Source organism: Fusarium sambucinum, chromosome I (assembly GCF_050947815.1).
Source record: "Fusarium sambucinum isolate potato_lamoka chromosome I, whole genome shotgun sequence".
NCBI lineage: Eukaryota > Fungi > Ascomycota > Sordariomycetes > Hypocreales > Nectriaceae > Fusarium > Fusarium sambucinum.
In genome coordinates, this window is record NC_139294.1 from 10,018,290 (window position 1) to 10,040,459 (window position 22,170).

Consider the following 22,170-nt stretch of genomic DNA (forward strand, 5'->3'; position numbering starts at 1 on the left):
AGCACTGCCTGTAATGAGCCCAGGCGGGATGATGAGTTCGGAACAGTTTCAGGTATAACCTCTTGCTCTGGCAGACTGCCAGTGAGTTGGGACGTTGGAGTACGAGGACAAGCCTGAACCTGGATCTTGATGACGATTTACGACTTAAATTTCTCTCTTCTTCACTTCTTTCTACTCGTGTAAGTCTCTGCTTGAGCGGAGAACGCCCGAGCGGGGTGTGTGTTTTTGGGAATGTTGCTTTACTAGGTAACGAATTATGAGGGAACAATAAAAGCATCTTTTTTCGAGATTACATACAATTAGAGTGTTTGATCTAATGGAATGACATGCATGTGAACTTGTGCTATGACAACGAAAGTTTTTGTATGAGCGTCTGGAGTGAATGTACTGCACAGAAGGCATGGGCAAATTATGACTGCAAGTCGGTAAATCATGCAAAAACCACAACATATCAACATGTATCCATTATTCGACCAGGCTATGCTTGCGAAATTGTAGATCATGCCATGCCGTTTCCCAAGGCTACAGTGGGTGAGTGGTCGTTGGTTGGATTAAGGTCGTTATAGCATCACGTGAACGGACCCATAGTGTTGCCCAGGCGACTACTGTCAATAGAGATTGGTGTTAGTTCTTGACCGTTGAGCTTTACTTTCCAAACAACTGCAACAATAAAAAGTACCTTGGTTCAGCCAGAAGATCAAGTCAGTAACATACTCTTCCTCTTGTGCTTTGTTTCTTCGATTGCATTTCGTTCTTGCTTTCAGCGCGCATCACAATGGATACACCGTTATCATCCGTTCAAGATTCCAATCTTAACATTCAATCATCAGCCACCTCCGAACAGTACGACAACTTCGACGTACAAGCAGTTTCCGTCAATACTGAAACACAAAGCGAACCCCATCGAGGGTCCTCTCCATTTGTATCAGCTATCAGCGACTCTGCCCTCTCCGACCAGGAGAACCGTTCTCCCTCAAAGTCACGACACTCTAGAATTCTTTCAGGGGCGACCCTATCACCGCTCAGGATCCTTACCGATCAGCAAGACGGGAGGGACGGAAGAACTACCGACAGAAGTCACGGTCCCCGCAGCCCTCGAAAGGTGTCTCCCGAGAAACGTTTTCCTGTTAAGATCAGTAACTCCCTCGACACACCGCGCACCTCCCGCGAGAGCACAATGAGCTTGGAGGACGCTGTGCGACAGAACTCAGGCATCAAGCAAGCAATCGATATATTTGAAGACGAACAGAGTGTGCTGGAAGACGGTCGCGACACCATGGACGTGTCTTCTGGCAATGTCAACATGAACCCTGAAGGGGAGATGGAGGTCGACGAGTCCTTATGCCCAGATGAATCAATGGTCAGCACATTTAGCACATTCTCAGCTGTTCCAAACTTGACCATGTTCGCCAAACTGGGACAGAGCCCTACCAAGCTGTCCGACATGGGCAGTCTCACACCTCGAGCCAAAACAAAAGCTGATCCTTCACCATCAAGAACACCACAAGCTAGAACAAAACATGACTCAGGAAATACAACAAGCCTGTTGGACTTTACAGAGCAGCTCCGTTTCCCTCAAAAGACTCCCTCAAGGGGTGGTCTATCTCCATCCCGGACGGCTCCCAACGTGGCCGCGACCCCCTCTCGTGGCTTTTCCAACCTCATCGACTTTGATATCCCTCCTATGCCCACACCCCGCAGCATCCCTAGCATTACTGCTCGGGAACTCGAGTCCCTCAAGTCAAACTTCTTGTCCGAGATCAGTTCACTCAAGGCCTCATTGAGTGGAAAAGAGGCCGAAGTGCAATCACTCAAGGCTGCGGTTGGTGATGCAGAGAAGCGTGTCGGTGAGTCTCAGGAGCAGCTTCGCGAGGAACAGACCATCAAGGAGCAGCTCACAGCTGAAAAAGAAGGATGGGAGAACCGTGGACGCGAAATGGAGAGTGTATTGCGCAAGGTCAGGGAAGAGATTGTCGAGGGTCAAAAAGAGCAGGAAGAGCTAGAACAGAAGCTGGAGGAGAGCGAGAAAAGGCGTGAGGCAGCCGAGATGCTGCACCAAGAAGCGGAGAGCAAGATCGCTGGAATGCGTGCTGGAAAGGACACAGAAAAGTCTTCGCCTGAAAAGCCCAAGAACACAACGGACACCAACCACGAAGTTGAGATCGCTGTTGAGCGTGTGGCTCGTGAACTCCATGCGCTGTACAAGAGCAAGCACGAGTCTAAGGTCACTGCTCTGAAGAAGTCATACGAGACCCGATGGGAGAAGCGTGTGCAAGGACTCCAAAGCAAGATGGAGGAGCTTACTGAGGAGAATGAGCGTCTACGGGCTAGCCAGGATGCTAACATGACCAAGGTTGACAGTGCTGAAGCCGAAGCTGAAGCTGAAGAACGCAGAGCACAAGCAGTACGGGACAGTGCGGCGATCAAGGAGCTCACCGCCGATATCCAACGGCTTGAGGCTGTTGTAAACACAGTGCAGCTCGATAACGAGTCGCTTCGCAGCATGCTTGAGCGGGAACGTGTGGAAAAGGGCGAGCTCGTTCAGCTCGCAGAGGAGATGATGAGTATGCAGAGCTTTGTTGCTCAGACACCCAAGCCTCAGCAACAGCTACAGCGCCCTCAATCTGTGTCTCGCCACCCACACGAGAAGCAACATGAAAGAGAGCCAGAGGCTAAGACGCCCAAGCGAAGCGCGGATCACTTCAGGAGTAGTGTCAGCCGCGTTTCTGGACTTCGTGCACCTGGCTCAGCACTCCGAGCACCTCATGAGCGAACCAAGAGCACAGGTGGACTGCCTCGTCCTGGTGGTGCCCGCAGCGGCATTATGAGCTCCATCGAAAAGATGGGCAACTATCGGGGACGTGGAGGCGAGTAAATGGTTATGTGACGCAAGAGATATGACGAGCCTCAAAAGGGCAGATGAACGACACAACTCATGACACGCAAAACTGTATGACAGCAAATTTGTTTTTCTGCTTTTTCTGCGAGGCATTGACTGCTCGAGGGATGCTGGGAGCTCCCTCTGTAGCTTGGCGTGGTACTTGTTACTTTTGATGTTTGTGATATAGATGCCACTGGCGTCGGGGCACTTTTAGATATATGAACGATAATTGAATTGGGTTAATACTTATGACAAGGCTTCTCTTTTTAAATGTGACGACTCATCCATCATTAACCTGTTAAAAGCTATGTATAGTTTCAAGGGTATTTCGTTTATTATTTGTATAATTGAACCTCGACTCTATTTCATCATCTCATCAAAAGAGTTGGTGCTTCAAATTTTGGGTATTGACTATCAGTTCAACCTGACATTCATTCATCTCCTTATATACTAGTCTTCTCAAGGATTGAGAACCATCTGTACGTTGCTTGTTCTCACAATACCTCGGTTTCTTCTAGAGGTTATAAGCCTTCTTGGCTGTTCCACCAAAGATCATGGCACGCTCCTCGTCACCTAGGGTCGCCATCCAGCACATGCGCTCGACAACGCTGCGCCATCTAGGCCAGCCATTTTCGTTGTCGACAGTGCATACAGGCCAGTCGCTGCCAAACATGATGCGGCTAGGACCGAATGTAGCAAGTGTGATGCCGAGCCAGCCAAGAGTGGCCTCGAAGATATGGTTGGGGTCCTGCTTTCGTAGAGAATCGGGCATCTCGGAGAAGCCGCCCGAGAGCTTCATGTAGACATGAGAATCTTTGCTAAGAGCATAGACGGCGGTGCGCCAGGCATGGAATCCTGGATCGGATGTGACGTTGATGACGCTAAAGTCTGGTTTACAGAGATGGTCTGAGAGTAGTTTGTTAGTTCATAATCAGGATAAAGGATAAAGGATAGTAGTGTTGACGAACTTAGCACCAACGTGACCTTTTCCTCCTCTGGGACACCGTCGTGGACACGTTCTACGAATGCGACCACCTCTTCGAGCTGCTTCTTTCCTCGGCGGTGCTGATCAACACCAACATCAAAGGTGAATCCACGACGGCCAAGCAGCTTTACACCCTCGATGAACTTGTCATCCAACATGGTGCCATGGGGCTTGTCCTGTAGCAGATAGCGGAAACCCTTGATCTTAGGCCAAGCATCGCCAGCTTCCTCCTTGACACGGTCGAGATAACGCTCCAACACCTCAGGACCGCTGACCACAGGCGCCCAAGGAACAATGCCCAAGCACAGCTTTGCATCCTCGGCCGTGTGTCCCTCGCCCTCACGCGGTTGGCCGAGGGCAATACGCTTGAGCCAAGAGACCTCAGCTAGGGGAGCCTCCCAGCCAGATCCATCTGTGGCGCCGGCTTCGACATCGTTCTTGCGGTCTGTCTCGACAAAGACAAAGCCTAGGAGAGGTGGGGCCGAAGAGGTAGCTTCGCGGTATTCTTCGAGGGAGTGCTGGCCGGCGAGAGGGTTCTCAGGGGTGTACCAAGAGAGAGAGTCGAGTTCGGAGGCTGGGTAGAGGTGAATATGGGAATCGATGATGGGAAGGATGAGCTGGTCGTCGGACATGTTTGCGGTTGGGTGAAGCTGCTGTTGGATATAAAGATTGGAGCTACAAGAGCTGAGCTTTGAGAAGAAGGAACGGTTGTGATATTCCTCCTAAGTACAATCAATTCGAATTGGGGGAGATGATTGATAACTTCTAGTCTGATTGATCATTAGCTAGAGGATTAATGTGTTGGTTGTATGTAGAAACATGTTCCAAGTAACTACGGTGAGACAAGAGTTGACTTATGCTACAGCCATATCCAATCGATAGTAGGGAGTTACCCCGCCATGGATAAGATCCCCTCCCCTGAAGGGTCCTGTTGAGGTCCCATACAACGTTAGTGGAGATTCCCGTTCTTAACATGGAATTGATCTCTCAACGGCTACAAACTTAACAAAGAAACTTTTAACATTACAGCACTTGAGGACTAAAAGAGAGTTTGTTTCGTTTCATGAATAGATTCAATCGTCATCTATCCTAGACAGCTAAGCTATTTCATTCATTATTCATTCATTGCTCATTACTGTCCTTGATCATCCACCTCATTCATACTTCGTAATGGCTAGTCCAGACCTTCATCATCGCCAGGTCATGAACCACATCCAGATATTGATTGTCAAGAGAGGGCTTCTCATCATCAAGGCAGACGAGATTTCTCGTGATTTGACAAAATTTGTTCTGAGACGACCTCTTTCAAGGTCTCCCAGCTCACTCGAGAAAGAAACAGAGTGAGGAAGAAGAATTACGCTCGCGCAACCACGATATGTACCCATCGTGGACTGCGCCAAACGGTCGCAGCATCGACCTAACCGACGATCAACGTACCGGCGCGGCTGATACATTCCGAGACCAGCTCGGCGTGCCATCCGCGTCGGAAATACGTGACGCAGGTCGGAACGAAAATGATTGCTGATATTACCACAACAACAGAAGTCGAGTCATCCCAGCGCTGGTGTGCTGCCAGGGGATGCCCGATACAAGGAGTGAACGGCTAAGAGTTCTCTCAACCTCTTGCCAAAGTCTTCGCGTTACACCAATGCATTTATGCAACGACGCCGTGGCGGCGGGAGCTGGCGGGAGAGACAGGCTCGTACTCATCCTCGTCCTCGCTGTCGCTGGAGCAGGAGTCGCTGTCATCAAAGCCACACCGAGATCCGCCGCAGTCGAGCTTGACACGGTCGCCCTTGCGAGTGATACCGTAGCGCTCGCAAGTGCAAGAGCTGACGTCGGATCCGGGTGTGCTGTAGCCAGAGAGGGATGAGTTGGGAGAAGAGCTGTCGGAGCGGTATGACAGGGAAGAACCGCTGGAGGAGACTGGTGAGGTGCTGAAGTCGGTGATGAACTCGTCCTCAATGTTGGCGCTGCCGAGGCGATCGGCAAGCTCGTCAAGTTCGCCATTGTCGTAGTAGGAAGCATCCAAAATGTGCTTGGTCGCGTGGGGAGACATGGGCTTGGGGGCCTGGATCTGGGAGATTGACAGGGGGCGGCCCTTGGGGATGTCTACGGAGAGCTTGGAGCTGTGGCGGGAGGATCGCGAGGATCGAGACTCCTTGTCCTTGGAGGAGTGAGAAGAGCTCTTGCTGCTGGAAGAAGACTTGGATGAGGATGACTTGTGCGAGGAAGAAGACTTGGACGATGACTTTGAGGAGGAAGAAGAAGACTTGCAGGAAGACTTGGAAGAGGATGAGCGAGATGAAGACTTGTGAGAGTCGGTGGGAACGTCGAGAATGTTCAGCTCACGGCCGGTGGTGGGTTCAACAGTTGAGGTGACGCTGGGGTTGTGGGCAACGTGGTAACCGTCGATGATGTAGTAGTACCAGTATCGTTGGCCAGCCTCAAGAGTTGAGTTCTGGAATCGAAAGGTGCCCTTCCAGGAGCCGGACTTTGAAGAGGACTTGTCCTTGGAGAGAGGGAGCTGACCGACATAACCGTCCCAGGAGCCGAGAAGGTGGACAGTCTTGACGCCGGAGGAGACGCGGAGAGAGAAAGAAAGTTGAATAGCCGACATGTTGACTTGACTTGATTATTTTATATGAAGTTGTTTGGGAAGCAGGATTCTGAAAAGAGTGCAAATGTTGATTTGATAGTTGGCACGAGCAAGTGAAATCCGTGAAATTCTGTAATTAGACGATTATAGCGGGCGTGATTGGATAACAAAAAACAAAAATTGTCGTTAAAAGTGATATTGTCTCTAAGCTGACCAGCAACTTGATTGAATTGAGTTTCGAGATTGTTGATGCGGGTGATTTCTTGGGATTAGAGACAACAAAAATTAGAAGTATAAGAGACCTGCTCTATGAGGGGGGCAACGAAACACAAAGGGGGAAAGGGGTAAGAGACCCAAAAACAGAAACCGGACTTGCGATTGAAAAGGACTTGCTGAAGAAGAAAGAGAGAAAAGGAAAAGAGTTGTTTGGGGTGTTGGTCCTGTTTATAAGAAGCGGCCGTGTATGGCGGCCATAGTGTGAGAGTCGGCTCCCCGTCCAGATGCCTTGTTGAATTCGATAGACCACACAAAGCAAGGAACATAGAATAATACAATTTACAAGATACAGCCAATGAGAGGTTGCAGACAAGGAGATGGCGAGTTCATGTCGACTATCATCACTCAGCATCACACTTGGTTGTGGGTGAAGGTAGAGGAGGGTTCCCGGTTCTAGCGTGGGCGGTTAAGCAGAGAGTGCGTGCATCAAAGAGTGGGTCAACGATGCGATATTTAGAAGCAGCCCACTGAGTCCCAGGGAGCGGAGGTCCCGGCATAGAAACACTGCGCCAATCACATCTCCAGCACCGCTAAACAAGCCCAAAGGTGATCCCCGTTGAGCGTCTATATCTCCCCCGCCATTGGCCCGTGATACCGCTAAAAGCCATCTCTCGTCACGCTGCAGGCCATCCAATCATGCCTTGTTATTCAACGTCGTCAACCACTTCAGCCCCATGCAGAGGCCTCAGCATTGCATTTGTTCTTCACCAATACTAACAAATAACAATCTATGGATCATGCAATTCCTCCTCCTACGTACTTGTCTTCATCTCACATCGCATAGCATGGCATAGCATTGCATGGCATCACATCTAATCTGCCGTAATAATGTCCTGCCTTTGCTTTTGATACCTCCCTCCATTATTGGGCCGCTCTTCAATCGGGCGAGACGTAGTGCAACCCTCGAGTTCATGCGGCCGTACTCAAGTATGTATGTACATATGACTTACTCTGCATTTGACAAGTCAAGAATTGGCTCACTTGACCGGCCGACTAGTTTGGCTTTCGCTCATCTTCAATGCGGAATGATATGCTCCGTTATCATCGCATTGGTGGTAGTATATTCTACCACGGCATATCTTTTTCACGCTAAATACTATCACAGAGTATCCATACCTGCGCTATTGAACTAAAACAGAGACATGTGGATTGGTGGTGGCCCATATACAGGCCGCTGTACAAGGTACATACATATCGAGGCCTCGTTTGTATTCCCATGTCCAACCACCTCCCTTGACCATCCCTGGCAAGCTCCTCATTCCTATGCACACAGAAATCTCTGATAGAAAGCCCAGTCCAAAAGTTATGGATACCGCTGAGTACAGTTCACATCTTCAGGTACCTTATTCGACAAGTACAATGGGTCTAGGCATACCATCCCCATCTTTCCCTTCTACGGCCCGTCCGCGAGTGCCCGGCACAAACCTCCAAGACTTTACCATTATCTTTCCAGGTCTAGCATCGGTGACATCGGTCCTCCGTCATCCGACTACCTACATAGTACATGCATGCTATGACTTTTTAGCTCCGGCGGGTATGTGAGGTCCATCACACAACTAAAGAGTGCACCCACCGCCCTCATTCTACCTACAAGGTCTATGCTTGTGATAGTTGCTTGCTTTCAAGTAAGTGAGCGGGGGGATTATTCCACTTTGTAAAAACCCAAAAGCGAGGTAAGGATCATCAACAAGGAACTTTGGCTTAGAACGTGACGCCTTCGTATGCTGCATGTCCAAGTAGGTGGAGGGATAACTATTGACGAGTGAGGTTGGAGTTGTTATCGCCGGGACCTATGCGACAAGGTAATGATATACGACGTTTCCACAGAGGATCCGAATCACTTGACAAAGGTTGCACGCAAAATGGTCCTCTATACTGCGAGCTTTTTTCTACGAGGACTCATATGACCTTTTTCATGCTGTAAGCCGACGCTTTTGTGTTGAGATGCATGAAGAGTTGCCGCTGGCAATCCGCCCTTGCAGAAGTTGCGGCCCTGAGTATAATCATGGTGACTTTCATGCTTTGGTGCTTGGCTGCAACTGGTTCTGGCCAAGTAGGTTTTTGAAAGGCTGAATCGTGTCTTGACTGGTCAATAAGTTTGTGTTTGTTTATAGTCGGTCAACCGATCACCCATCTTATACTAAACAGAACGTAATGCTTGAAGGCTTATAACAATGAGTGAAACATATTGTGAAAATTCTTCAAAAAACAATGGTAATGCAAGGAAACTAGTGACTACAAGCCTGTATCGTTGAATGTGTATGCATACAAGTTCAATATATGGTATGTAGCATGTCCGAATCATATAAACTACCTGAGTAAGATCGACACAGGACAATTGTTACGACCTTGATCCAAGAGAAACAAACCGAATACTTACTCTGCCTCATGCTAGTTCATTATTAAAAGCTCTAACATATTTGATTGTCTCTGGAGTTGCATATTGCGAGTTTGAGAGGTCACGTGGTCACCCGTCGTGATCTCACAATGGCTTCGTTTCAACGCGTTACTAGTCGCGTCTGAAATTCGCTGAAACAACATCAATTGGACTTGACCTTCCTATTTGAGTTGTACGGCTGCCTGGAAATTGGACTATGCAGTTTGGTTTTTTATCGCTATACGGAAGAGTCGCAGAGCCTTTGATTACAAACCAAACATCGTGAATGGGGCTAATTTTTTATCTCGAGTTTTTGTTCTAGTTTTCATCTTAGACTTGACTGTCACCCACTCTCAAAGCATCTCTCCTTTGACAGAATTTGCTTTGTCATGCGATATCTCTTGACAAAGGCATTCGCTTCATCCTATCGGCAAACCTGCCGTCCTCTCACAAAGCCATCCATACTCGGCTACCGACTTCATCACAAAATGACGGCCAACTTTTCAGTTGACGATGCCCTCATCGGAAAGGTGACGTCCTACGTTGAGAAGTACATGTCCAATTACGACGCGTCTCACGACTTCAATCACATCAAGCGTGTTCTCCGCCTCTCTCACTACATTCAATCTCGTACGCCTTCGACATGCCGGTCTCTTGTCACTCTGGCCGCACTGCTTCACGATGTCGGCGACAAGAAGTATCTCCGTCCCGGAGAAGATCCCTCACGAATGGTAGCATCGGTGCTTGTATCCTTTGGCGCACCGCAGGATCTTGCCGATACTGTTCAAGCCATCTGTCTCGGCGTCAGCTACTCCTCCGAAGTCAAGGACCCGGCGCACACTCGGACCCTGGTGGAGACGTATCCGGAGCTGGCAGTTGTGCAAGACGCCGACCGGCTGGACGCCATCGGTGCAGTTGGCATCGCAAGAACGTTTGCGTTTGGAGGAGCAAAGAGCCGCACGCTAGAGAACACTATGGAGCACTTTGACGATAAGCTGCTGTTGCTCGAGGGAATGATGAAGACAGATGAGGGGAGGAGGATGGCCAGGGAGAGGACGGAGAGGTTACGGTTGATGAGGCAATGGTGGCAAGAGGAGACAGCCGAGTAGATCGAGCTCTTGAGAAATTAAATTCATTAAAACCTAAAACATAATCAACTACAAAAAAGCAATTCAATATTACTCTCTTACTCAGACTCGAACAATTTTATCTCGGTTATCCAATCTGTCTTACAACAGAGGAAGGTTGATAACTACCACCAATTGAATCTCACTCACTGTTCGATTCTCCATAAGGCTAAAAGCACAGTCACGGCCCCCGCAAACCTTACGAGGAGTAAGAAGAACCCTTACGAGCGACCTTACGAGAAAGGACAACACCAAAGGCTAGAACAGTCGGGGATTCGGTCCAATTGACGCCCTTTGTTCTCACCTGATTCAACCAACATGGCTGATCTGCGTTGGCTTCTTGTCTTACATGAGAACCTGTATGGACTAGATTAGCCCAGGGGCTGTGACAAGAAGGAAGGGCAAGACATCAGCTCGGGTCATTATTCGCAACGTAACCAAATAGGGGATATGAAGTCAAATATAAGACCCGTGATGGTAATTGCCGCTTACTTGTATTTGTGCTTCTCACTCATTAATATACTGTCTCTCACATATCGCTTACAAAACGACCTGCTTAACTTATTAGACATTCTCAACTACCTACAATGGATACGCTCCCCACAGAAATTGTCATCCAGATCCTGGACAACCTCCCAACCCCAGCCATCAAGCAAGCCCGTCTTACATCCCGAACATTCAACTCGATTCTCGCAAAACGCACATTTGAGATTCTCGTCTCGTTTCTGGACCCGGAAGTGGCGCAAGACACAATCGTCGCTGTCGCACAAGATCCTGTGCGACGGCATCGACGACCCTCGATTTGGTCGCCAAGATGCAGCGTACCTCGGAATTTACCCGTCGACAGCTCATTCCTCATGGCGCTCTGGGTCGGTTTGCGCGGAGATTCATGGGTCGCATGTGTTGAGGGAGATAAGTTGGACGTTGGCAAGTGGAAGAATGGGGTGGGAAAGGACATGAGTGAAGATGAGTTGAGAGGAGTCTTGTTTCGATATGCACTTTATCTGAGTTATATGAGTGAGTGCGAAAAGGAGCAGGACATACCACAGGCCTGGGTTCTCAACTTGATGTGCGGAAAGACAGCATGTTGAGATTTTGTGCATCAACATACATGGATCAGCATGCAATTTTGCAGGGATATATATACATGGCAACAGCGATTGATTTACTTGACAACTTAATAAACATATCACAATAGTTGAGAATGGTACATGGATATTTGCGACCGTCTATATTTTATAAGTACACCCTTTGACAGGTGCAGCGGAAATCAAAATCTAGTCTAAATGAATGGTCGCTAGTGTAAAGTATTAAATGTAAAAATTAGCATATCTATAAAGTCGTTTTGCATATCGCGTTCGGATCTCATATAATGCATTCCCCCAATCCCGTCATCGCTCGGCCCAATCACATTGGTGTCCAAAGCGGAATAAAAATAACCCCCTATATACTAACGCCGTTCGCTTTCACGAACAAAAATCAAATCATGCCCAAGTGTTATGCTTTTCATGCATCATGTAAGGATCGTAAGAAGTTTTGAAGAAAGAAGCAAGGTGTAGTTGATCAATCAGTTAATCAACCAACCAGAAGAAGGTCCAGTTTAGATGAGGTAGGCAGCGGCGAAACCGACAATGGCCAAGAGACCAGTGACGGTGTTCATGCCAGCACCGGCAGTCACAGGCTCGGGAACATCAGAGGTGGAAGGCTCGTGGTCCTCGTTGGAGTCGGAGCCAGAGCCGGAGCCGGAGGAGCTGTCACCACCGTTGCTACCCTTGCTCCCACTGTCGCTACCCTCGCTGCCCTTGCTGCCACTGTCGGTGCCGTCGTCGTTGCTGGGTTGCTCGCCCTGAGGAGTCTTTCCACCCTCAGAACCGGAGTGAGGAGGAGGAGCGACACCGGTAGGGTGAGCACCGCCAGAAGGAACGGGGTGGTAGGTGTGGGGAGGGTAAACAGCGGTACCGTTGTGGGCGTGATCGACAGGAACGGTGTAAGTGATGGTCTTGGTCACACTCTGGCCGTGGTTGGTGGGGTGAGGGTAGGCGTAGGTCTGAGTCTTGGTGATAACGTCCTGGCCAGGGTGAGTAGGCTCATGAGGCTTGCTAGGCTCGGTAGGGTTGTGGTGAGCAGGCTCGGTTGGGTTGTGGACCTCAGTGACAGGGCAGATGGTTGTGGAAACAGCAATGGTCTCGGTCGTGACATGGCCAACAGGGCAGTTGACGACGGTGGGAGGGCACTGAGTGACGGTGTATGTCTTGGTGCTGTAAACAGTGCTGGTAGTGTACTGAGTGGGCTCAGTGACGGTGCCGTTCTTATAGACAGTGGTGAATCCAACGTGAGTCTAGGGTCATGTAAGTCAGTATGTTTTCAAGTCCGGTAGTGCTTATGAATAATACTTACATCGTCGTAGTGAGCGTTGGCAACAGCGGCCGCAGCAGCAAGGATGATAGTGGAAGTCTTCATGATAGTGTTTGGTGCTTAGTATGTATGTTTGTGTTAACGAATGTACTTTGTCAGTGTATGTAAGTTGACAGAGTGGATCTTTGAACGAAAGACGATGGTGTATTAGATTGTATGAAGGAAGGGGCTGTAGACGAGGCAGAGCATTTCTTATATCTCATCAACATGGTGGCCCAGTTTGTTGGGTATGTAAGCGAGATAGGGCGGAGCCGACTAACTCATGGTTAATTCGATTCTATTCCAGGCGAATGGCGGCCGACTAGTTCGGTGGTGTTACTAGCAGGGCTGATGATAAGCCATGCCGAAGTAGTGGATGTTAAAAATGCTAACGATGGATACGAGGTGTGGGTAGGGTGGACTTGTCCGGTGCCAATACCCTGGATCTTTCCGTATTGCTGTCAGATGTTAGTGACCACTCACGGCATTCCTCCCAGTCCCGAATAGGCATACATGGCCCAAAAGAGCCGTGATGTTTGTCTTGGCCCTGTTATCGACAACTTGCAGCGGGCCGTAGTAGCCATGTAGCCATGCTACCATGTCGCTCAACTGCACCTAGCAAAGTCTAGAGCAAAGCTTTGCAGACGTGCCCCACGGTGATAGCTCTCAAGCTCACCGAGCTTTGCAATTTCAAATTTTCTCTCCATCGCCCCAGCAATACATAGTGACCCAAACCTTGGCAGGCAACATTGTATGCAGTATGTCCACTCTGCTCTGCACAATCAAAACGGGAGGGTCTGGGGACTGATGGACAATCCAGATCGGAACCCTACGCGCATCGCATGGTGTGGCTATGTCAGCATGCAACGATTCGATCTTGTGAGAAAGCTTAAACCACAAGTTAATTGGGAATGGCAGACGTAACGTCAGGCTGCCATGAGTGGTGTAAGGCTGCCACCAAGAATTGAAAGGTGGCTATTCTTGGAATATGGCGTTCTTCGCCCGCGGAAACCTAGCCCAGCCCTGTCCCATGGGCTTTTGTGCCCTGCGCCGGGCCTGCCGGTCAGCCACATTTGCCATTATCCAGGGCATGCTCCGAGATGGAGCCGTCCCTCTGGGCCTGAGCCTCAACAAGGTAGAGCGCCGAAGCTGGTAAAAACCAACGATGGAAATAACTGGAACGTTTCGTTTCAACGGCCTCCAGTTCAACCGATGACTTCATATGAAGCCTTGTGGCTATAATCCCAGTTTTGGGTTCTCGATCTCCAAATAGATCGTAACTTAGAATAGAATGATGTGTAGTTGGGGATTGGGGATTGGGGATTGGAAACTGGAGACTGGAGACTGGAGACAAGGGTCTGGAGATCTCGGATTGTGCTATCGCGCAAAATAATAGGCCTCGAGCAGCGTATCCTCTTGACCCGCTGGGTGAGTCAGTCAGTTGGCAAGTGACTTTGACCAACACCCTTCTTTGTTCATTTGCTGTGCCCTTCACTTGCAAAGCATGGCCATATGGACCATTCCCATTCGCACAGCAACTCGTTATCTGTTTTGCTCTTCGTATTGACCACACCCTTTCCATGTGACTGGCGGTATCTTCCAAAGTGTCAACCTGTCACTGGTTCGAGAATACCTACCCTAAAAATGACAGGGTGGGGGGGATCGTGGTAAAAACTTTCGTGGTAACGTTGCCAGGTTGCACGAGAAACTTTACCATCTACCACCAGTCGGTTACGTAGTTGATGTAGGCCCTGTGGCTTGTTTTAGTACCATAGCCACAGCCTCATTACGCCCAGCCTCCGATTCTAGCGTCGGCGATCATCATCCAGTAAGCTTACAAGAAGCCGTGTCAGCGGCTTTGATAAATATATCATCCAGCCGCTTCGTTCGGATTCGCAAGCTGTTGTTTTGACTGTTTCATCCAAGCCACGCCATGGAGATATCCGTGGTAAAACTTTGAGTTCATACTCAGCTTCAGTCTTCCAACACTGCACAATGTGAGTGAGTCTTTCAGCCAGCCCTCGTCTAGGTGACATCGGTCAGTCGAACATTCTGCGGGTACAGCCAGACTTGGTTTGGACAGGGGATAAGGCGCGATACCTAACTTGAGGGAATTAACAAGGCTGCCTGCCATACGAATTCGACAGCGGGTCGTATCTCTGTTCGTCCGTCCAGATCACTTTCTCCCCGCATCATCCAGCCCCGGCAGCGATGATGATTGCTTCATTCCCTTCGTTTCTCGTACGACAACCTCTTTGTTACGAAGTCCAGTGACCAGAGGCGCAAGTGACCATCAAAAGATCTTCCGAGTCTTGAGATCTGGATGGAGGCTAAACTTTTTCTTCTCTTTCCCACCACAGAAACTTGTTGCGGGGACTTGGTCATGGTCGGACAGCTTTGCATGTTCATCCTCTCTGCGCTATAAGCTTATCAAGCCGCCCCCTGTTCGATTTTCTGTTTAAACTGCACCAGTAGTGGGGATCATCAGCTCGAGCAACCGGCTCGGCATGGTGCCGTACGCTCGAGCCCTCAAAATAGCGGATGCCATGAGGGTCAGAAGCAAGGGGTAAGTTCAATTGGGAAAAGTCGATTTTTGTGAAGGAACTTTGAGTAATCGGCGTGATGTTGTTTGGACAACAGTGGAATTTATCACATCAAGGAATCATCACAGGCAAACATGATCATAATGACACGTGACATATGCGTCAGGCAGTCGAGGTAGGGGCAGAATTGAAATCGAGTTACACATAGGTACAGAACGCCGCATGACAAGTAGCATTGTTCAGAAAATCCATATTTACTGCCACCTAGATACCTACTCCAAGGGGCAATGGAAAGTTACTCTGAGCTTCATTAGCCTTGCAGGTTAAATAGGTGAGCCAAGGGTGTACTGTAGTGTCCATAAAATGACATAAACTGATCCACTGATTCCATCTCTAAAGTGCCCAGAAGACAAAAGCCAAGCTTTCTAATTTCCTGAGGCCTGCTTCCTTACCTGTGTATCTAGCCTTGCATCTCACTATTTTCTTATCTTCAGATTGCTGATCACACCATATCAGCAAGTGTTCATGCCGCTTGTGGAAAGCCCTTATAGTTCATTTTCCCTGTCCCACGCGATGTCACTCTACTAAGTGTGTTCTTGTTGGGTTCCTTGTTGTTCTCTTCTACTTTCATGCATCATGTACCACCATGTCTGCTTGCCATTGCTATGTTAGCGATGCTGTGTGGTTGTTGACCACAACTTGATCGTGTTGATGATACCCTCATCTGACTGGCAAGACAAACCTATCATATCAACTGTATTCTGCAACAAAAATACGCCGTCCAACTACTTTAAAACCGGTAATTATGAGTTATAACGAGTTAAGAGGAAGATTCGCAATTATGGTGTAGAATAACTTAATGACATCTGCGTCAATCATCAACTTACATACTTGAACACAACGAAAAGTGGTATAGTTGGCTATAGGGTAACCAAGTAGTAACTGGAGTTAGAGCTATGACGTAGATACTGCCAACCTACCCATATGAAGCTTAGTTTTTGCTTTTAGAAACCACTGATGATGGATGTATGGTATGCTTTGACACTGCTACATCAGTATGAGATTTCAAAATGAAAAATGAGAAAATATTGTCGTATACCTTCGTTGGCCGAAGCGTTCGATTATACGACAACATGCGACTATCACGGGTTGATCAAATGTCAAATTTCAGGAACACCACCTTCATCCGAGATGCAGGGACTTCCAAGTAGCCAGGAACTGAGAGTCCTCGTGATAACATACTGGATACAAGCTTGATATAGCACACTAATCAGCGGGCTAAGCGTCCGCCTGCAGGGCTGAATCTGAGACGTGTGAGGCCATTGCCTTCAGCATTGTCTCAGAGCGTAGCATTCATGCTCATACTCTTGTTAAGTGTTGATTCGCGACAATGAACAAGGTCAGGAAGGTATAGCAATGTAAACCAGCATTAAACGAGACCGTTGGTGGTTCATGAGCTGCAGTCGATTGACAGCATCAGTCGATACCTGCCTATCTCAGCCCCGACGAGGACAATGTACAGAAAGAGAAAGGCTGGTTTTCGCTCCGCTCTACAAGACCTCCAGAAAAAGGATTGTGATTCGGTTTACGAGCATGCAATGGCAGGAGAAAAGAGGGACGTGAGGGCTGTGAGCGAATTGAGTTGGAGAGGTGCTCTGGGAGGTGAGTGGCTGGTCAAGACAGTACTTATGCTGGTTTGCAGAAGCTCTAGGTTGCCGTTTATTCTTTTTAGATCTAGTGGTCTTGTTCTAAAGTCGGTAGGGTTACGCCTCCGACGCGGCGGATTCGTCCCCGCGACATGGAAACTTGGTGGTGTTGCGAAGCGGGTAGCATTCGAGAGATGTGATTCATCCAAGTGCTATGGTGAGAAGGATGAATAGAAGAAGAGTCAAGGACAAAAATATGGGCGGAGGCGGGGGCTACTGGCCAAAGAAGGATGCACGAACAAAGAGAGAGGGCTTTTCAGAACTCATGCGCGTCGGTGTATGTAGAGAAGCATATTCAGCCAGCCATCGATTTACTTGATAACTGCAACTGCTATTGGTACTACTGTCTTGCATCATCGCCGTACATCGATTAGGGGCGGGGCAGTTTGTTTCTTCTTTCTTTGCTTCAAAGACAGGTTATGATCCTTGCGTTTTTTTCTACTTCAGTTCCTCTCGGCAATGAAGGTTGAATAAAAGAAATAGCAATTAACCGGGATTGTCTCCCCCAACCCCAACACCCACGAGTCTGGCCTCCAATGCTGCATATCGTATCCACCAAGTTTGAAGCGATTCTCCCTCCTCTTCTCTTTGCACACACACACACACGCACGCACTGTCTCACAGTACGAGCAAACAACATGAGTTTTAGCCTTAATTAAGACGTCTGGCTTTTCCCAATAGAATGCTTAAAAAGCATAAAGCAAACTGTCTAGACTAAGCTGCCAAGCTACTTCACCGTCAAAGAAACTTTATGTCCCTTGCGCACATGGGAAGCGCCCTTCGGACCGTCCCAGCAATCGCTTGTTCACTTGTCGCTCACAAGACTCGCTTGGCCTTTTTGTGTCACGGCAGTTCGGCCATGGTATTCGTCCACCATTGCATTGCATTCTAACCCCGAACGCATGTAAGTGGGCTGGCCAGTGACTCGACAGTTACTGCAAGAGTACTAGATTTGACACCCTTATTCTCTTTGTCTTGATCGGTTGATGAATGGCCTAGATTGACTCAGCCGTAGCTGAGTCTACGTTGTTGTTTAATCCAAACCCCCAATCCAAACGGGGAACGGACACTGTGATGGACTCGACGAGTCGCTCCTGCACTTTGCGACTCGAGCCCGTCGGACCACTGCAGCTCGTGAAATGCACACTGGGACCACTGAAACAAGTCTCCCAAGACCACTGAGGACTGCTGGAAGCTTGCCTCTCTTTAGCGCGTCCCACTACTGTCCCCTCCCTTTCGACCCTTGATGGGACTTGCTTCTTCTGGGCTTCCATCGTATGGTCGGGTCCTCCACACCCCCGTCATCCATCTATCTCCTACTCTACTCTACTGGCTGGCTCTATTCCTCGCTCAATACAGAGTACGCCTCTTCATCTTCTCTCTCGTCATCTTACCTCACCCGTTTTTCCGTCTTTGTTCTATGCCAGCCTCTTCACCCGTGGTTGTTTTAACCACAGCCCGCTGGTAATCAATACAACTCATCATACATATACCAATTTTGACGCGATTACAATTCGAATTCTTTCATCCCAGCATGCGCTTTCGACTGTCGCGCTCGACCTTGGACGCAACTATTTAAGCCAGGTTTGCGATTGTGTTCGGCGTGCCGGTTCACGTCCGTAGCCGCGTTCAACTGTCGCTTTCTGGTTGAGACCTGCCATTACCCTTGAAGCGCGTCGCCTACTTGCTTGCATGTCTCGGACTACCGTCTAACTTGTTCATGTTGTGTTCCGCAACTGTTCTAAAACCCTGCTTCTGTCCGATGGCTGCCAGCATGCCAATACTAAACCGTCCCAACATTGTTGTCGCGAAGCAAAAGTTTTAAAAATCTCTAATAAACCAAAGTCATGCTCTCGGGTGCACATTCAATCCCATCGCCAGTCATGATGGCACCATCCGCCGATTATCCCTCCAAAGCACCTTTCGAGGCCAGCCCAACAGGTCAGCTGCAATTCAAAAGACACAAAACCCTGCCGCGACCACGCTCCGAAAGAGCATCTGAGTTACCTATACGAGTAGCAAGCCCTTCAACTAGATATGGCCTGGTTGTTGATACCTCTCGTTCCAGCAATGGCAAACAGCCATCAAGTCCACGAACTCTTAAACATCAGTCGCGGAGGATAAGCAGCGGCCCGGATCTGCCACCAACTCCACCGAGACATTCGCGCCAGCCTTCTGATAACTCTTCCGGCAAGACCAGTAGCCCCGCTGCAACCGATATTACGTTACGGACTCCCCAGCCATCCCATCTACGTTCGCCTTCGACGCCTCCTAACCAGAAGAGCCCGCCTACGCCTGATGTGACGCCGCCTCATCATTCCACAAGCCGCCCAAAACTATTGAGACCTGTTGCTAGCGACCGTGCTGGTTCAAATACTACCATCGGAGAATCTCAATCTGGCTCCTTTACGACTGCCCGGGAGGACCCTATATCATCAGAGGATGAGGGCAAATCTGCAAACACCAAGAACTCGCGACCGAATGTTCGTCACGTTTCCGACACAAGTAACCGCATTCCTAGACCTGACGCATTGGCCTCGGCTTTGGCCAATTTTGCGCCTCGATCGGAGGGGAGCAGCGTATACAGGTCACCTGGAGGGGACTGGGGCCACAACGATAGTGACTGGGGCTCCGTGAGCGAGGTAGAGCAGGAATGGGACCACAATCTGCAAAGAATGGTAACTGTCAAGAAGCGCCCTGAACCGCTGGAAGTCATGCGTTCAAGTCCAGCCAGGAGGGCAAAGCTCATCGAGCCAAACATGGTCACATCAACACAAGCCGCTAAAGCTGTGCGGGGAATGCCTTTACACCAGAGAGCCGAAGTGCTTTCCACAAGAGGCCTTTCGACTCGTGATGCTCCCTCATCAGTTGCATCAAGCACCATCACAAGTTCTGACCCACGCAGAATGTCCGTCGCCTCAAACAGATCTACTGTCTCAACTGTCGTAGAGGCATATCTTTTGGATACGACCCCAAAGAGACAGAGAACTCTGCGCCATGTGCGGAAACAAACCCTTTTACGAGAACCTACCAATGCGTCATCTGTGTCAACAACAGATTCTCTCAAGTCGGAGAGATCGCAAAATGATGCACGGATGCGAACACGACCAAGTGCTCCTAAATCTGAGAGCCAGTCTTCAAACGTGACGACCAATTCTATCTCGAGTAGCAGAGCTCGACGCGAGATCTGGAAAACCGGTGCTATACCAGTGGTTGTTGTGCCTGATCGGTTGTCGTCCCACAAGACTAAATCGAGGGAACCGTCGTTGAGGTCTCGTTCTAGCCGACGGTCAAGCCAGACGACGACTGCGACCAGTGTCAGCTCCACAGTAAACGATTCTTCCTCTAGAAGGAGTGAGCCACCTATTGTTCGGCGCCCGGTTCGTGGTCGTTCGTACTCTGCGTCCGAAAGCTCAGATGAGAGAACCATGGATTACCCCCCTGTTATACCAGCCCGCTCGTCCTCTCTTTCTGCTCCTACCAGCCGCAATGGCTCAAGGGCCAGTTCTTTGACGGCCGAAAGCATGAAACTTCACAATGCTTTGCAGGAATATCTTAATAAGAAGAAGGATACGCAGGAAGTGCCCGACATTCGATTTTCACAGGCAGCTCATACAACGCAGACGCTCTCAAGCCCTTCTCAAAGCCGCCGGCTGTCAAGCTCGGAACACCACGATGAGTTTTTGAACACGAAAGGATATGGCTCACGAAACACGCCATTTTCACAGGCTTCTGTTGACACAAACGGAACAAATCCAGTGGTCTCGGAGGCTCAGGCGGTGCAGATGTATCCTCACCAGAACTCATCTCTGTTGATGGTTGACCATTCCGTAAAGCCCTCCGAGTCAACAGATCAGACACAGTCGGAGGCCGAGGAAGACTTGGGCGTTCCACTACCAACAGACTCATCAGAAGAAATTCCCAACACACCTCCTCAGCCAAATCTTTCTCTCGCAGATGTTGACTCACCACTCCGAAACCCTCGAGCGCCCCCAGAGCCACCGAGCCATCCGCCGTTCATCAATTTTATCCCCGCGACACCGTCAGGAACGACTCCTGCTCACGAGAAGATGGCGCTAATGGGCAACTACTTTGAGGCAATGAACGAGAAGCCACCTCGCAGACCTTCTGTGGTCCGTCGAGCTTTCAACCGTACACGACGCCACTCAGTTGATTATACCCCATCTTCACGAAGACCCTCGAGCTTCCTTTCACGGACTCTATCGCTTTCGCGAACTGGCCGTATCAAAGGCATGCCAACCATGGAAATTGAGCCCGAATATCCTAGTCCCGACGATAGTCCTGTGGAGGAGGACAAGCTGCATCCTTTTTGGCGCCCCCAATGGTCTAGCGATGATTTGTACGAATGTGACGGAGACTGCGACGATGATTGCGACATTCATTGGCCGGCTGAACCGGCTGATGAGGTCTATCGATATCATCCAGTGGACAACCGACCCAAGGGACCACAGAGAAGTTTCAGCTCTAGAGTGAAGCGCACATTTGCCGTCCTTCCGTCTCGAGAGGATTCCCATTATACGAGCTATGATTGGCCTACTACTGAACGCCGCACTATTGGACGAACCCCGAGCGGAAACCTACGAGTTATGAGGCACCGCTCGAGTTTTGATTCGTTGCGACGAAACTACAATGACGATGAGAGACCACATTCTGCGGACGGTGATGTCAAGAAATCGTTTTGGCGAGCCAACAGTGTTCACAGGCGAGCCGCCAAGGAAAAGAGACGGCTTTCTCTTGGAAGTAAGCTAGAGGAGCTGCAGAATCTTCCGCGTAGATTCAGCGAGAAGAGACGCGAAAAGCGTTCGCAGGAGCTCCGCAAGAAAATTAGCGGGCCGAAAGAAGTTCGTGATGGGGTCGGAGAAGTGATTCGATCGACCACCGCCCGCGACCATTACCAATCATACGAAAGTATTGTATCCCGTTGAGCTGGTGCCTAGTTTGGCTGTGTTATCAGCAAAAGGGGTTATTCTCGGGGAAATTATGAAAGGTAGACAGCTATTGCTACTCAGAAGATATCAAGACAAAAGGTTCACGACAGAGATGATTCACGCTTTACGAATGATGGAGGATTATGAAAAGGTCATGTTTATGCTTGCTATCTGGAATTTTGTTACGAAATGGTCTATATGGAATGATATTTGGAGGACACTTGCACGTTGCTACTGGGCAGGAGTGGCTGTTCATCTAAGATAACTAATGCATATATATATATATCAATCAATTTGCTTGTGTCTGAAGAGGCAGCATATAAGAGGCGATCG

General features: G+C 49.2%; 7 protein-coding genes across 7 annotated transcripts; 4 read left to right on the plus strand and 3 right to left on the minus strand.

Annotated features, from left to right (window-relative positions):
- Positions 1-775: 775 nt before the first annotated feature.
- On the plus strand, positions 776-2,875 carry FSST1_005957 (uncharacterized protein; the record flags this gene model as incomplete). The annotated part of the gene is made up of 1 exon (XM_083232280.1): positions 776-2,875. The coding sequence occupies one exon, from the start codon at positions 776-778 to the stop codon at positions 2,873-2,875; it is 2,100 nt and encodes a 699-aa protein (XP_083089387.1).
- A 520-nt stretch (positions 2,876-3,395) lies between these two features.
- FSST1_005958 (amidohydrolase family protein) lies at positions 3,396-4,498 on the minus strand (the record flags this gene model as incomplete). The annotated part of the gene is made up of 2 exons (XM_083232281.1): positions 3,396-3,787; positions 3,850-4,498. 2 exons carry the CDS (start codon positions 4,496-4,498, stop codon positions 3,396-3,398), a joined length of 1,041 nt encoding a protein of 346 aa, XP_083089388.1.
- A 1,022-nt stretch (positions 4,499-5,520) lies between these two features.
- On the minus strand, positions 5,521-6,486 carry FSST1_005959 (uncharacterized protein; the record flags this gene model as incomplete). Its single annotated transcript, XM_083232282.1, has 1 exon — positions 5,521-6,486. One exon carries the CDS (start codon positions 6,484-6,486, stop codon positions 5,521-5,523), a length of 966 nt encoding a protein of 321 aa, XP_083089389.1.
- Positions 6,487-9,606: 3,120 nt separating this feature from the next.
- On the plus strand, positions 9,607-10,227 carry FSST1_005960 (HD domain-containing protein; the record flags this gene model as incomplete). Its single annotated transcript, XM_083232283.1, has 1 exon — positions 9,607-10,227. The coding sequence occupies one exon, from the start codon at positions 9,607-9,609 to the stop codon at positions 10,225-10,227; it is 621 nt and encodes a 206-aa protein (XP_083089390.1).
- A 605-nt stretch (positions 10,228-10,832) lies between these two features.
- FSST1_005961 (F-box protein) lies at positions 10,833-11,336 on the plus strand (the record flags this gene model as incomplete). The annotated part of the gene is made up of 1 exon (XM_083232284.1): positions 10,833-11,336. The coding sequence occupies one exon, from the start codon at positions 10,833-10,835 to the stop codon at positions 11,334-11,336; it is 504 nt and encodes a 167-aa protein (XP_083089391.1).
- A 509-nt stretch (positions 11,337-11,845) lies between these two features.
- On the minus strand, positions 11,846-12,705 carry FSST1_005962 (uncharacterized protein; the record flags this gene model as incomplete). Its single annotated transcript, XM_083232285.1, has 2 exons — positions 11,846-12,583; positions 12,643-12,705. 2 exons carry the CDS (start codon positions 12,703-12,705, stop codon positions 11,846-11,848), a joined length of 801 nt encoding a protein of 266 aa, XP_083089392.1.
- Positions 12,706-18,771: 6,066 nt separating this feature from the next.
- FSST1_005963 (uncharacterized protein) lies at positions 18,772-21,834 on the plus strand (the record flags this gene model as incomplete). Its single annotated transcript, XM_083232286.1, has 1 exon — positions 18,772-21,834. One exon carries the CDS (start codon positions 18,772-18,774, stop codon positions 21,832-21,834), a length of 3,063 nt encoding a protein of 1,020 aa, XP_083089393.1.
- Between the last annotated feature and the right edge of the window lie 336 nt (positions 21,835-22,170).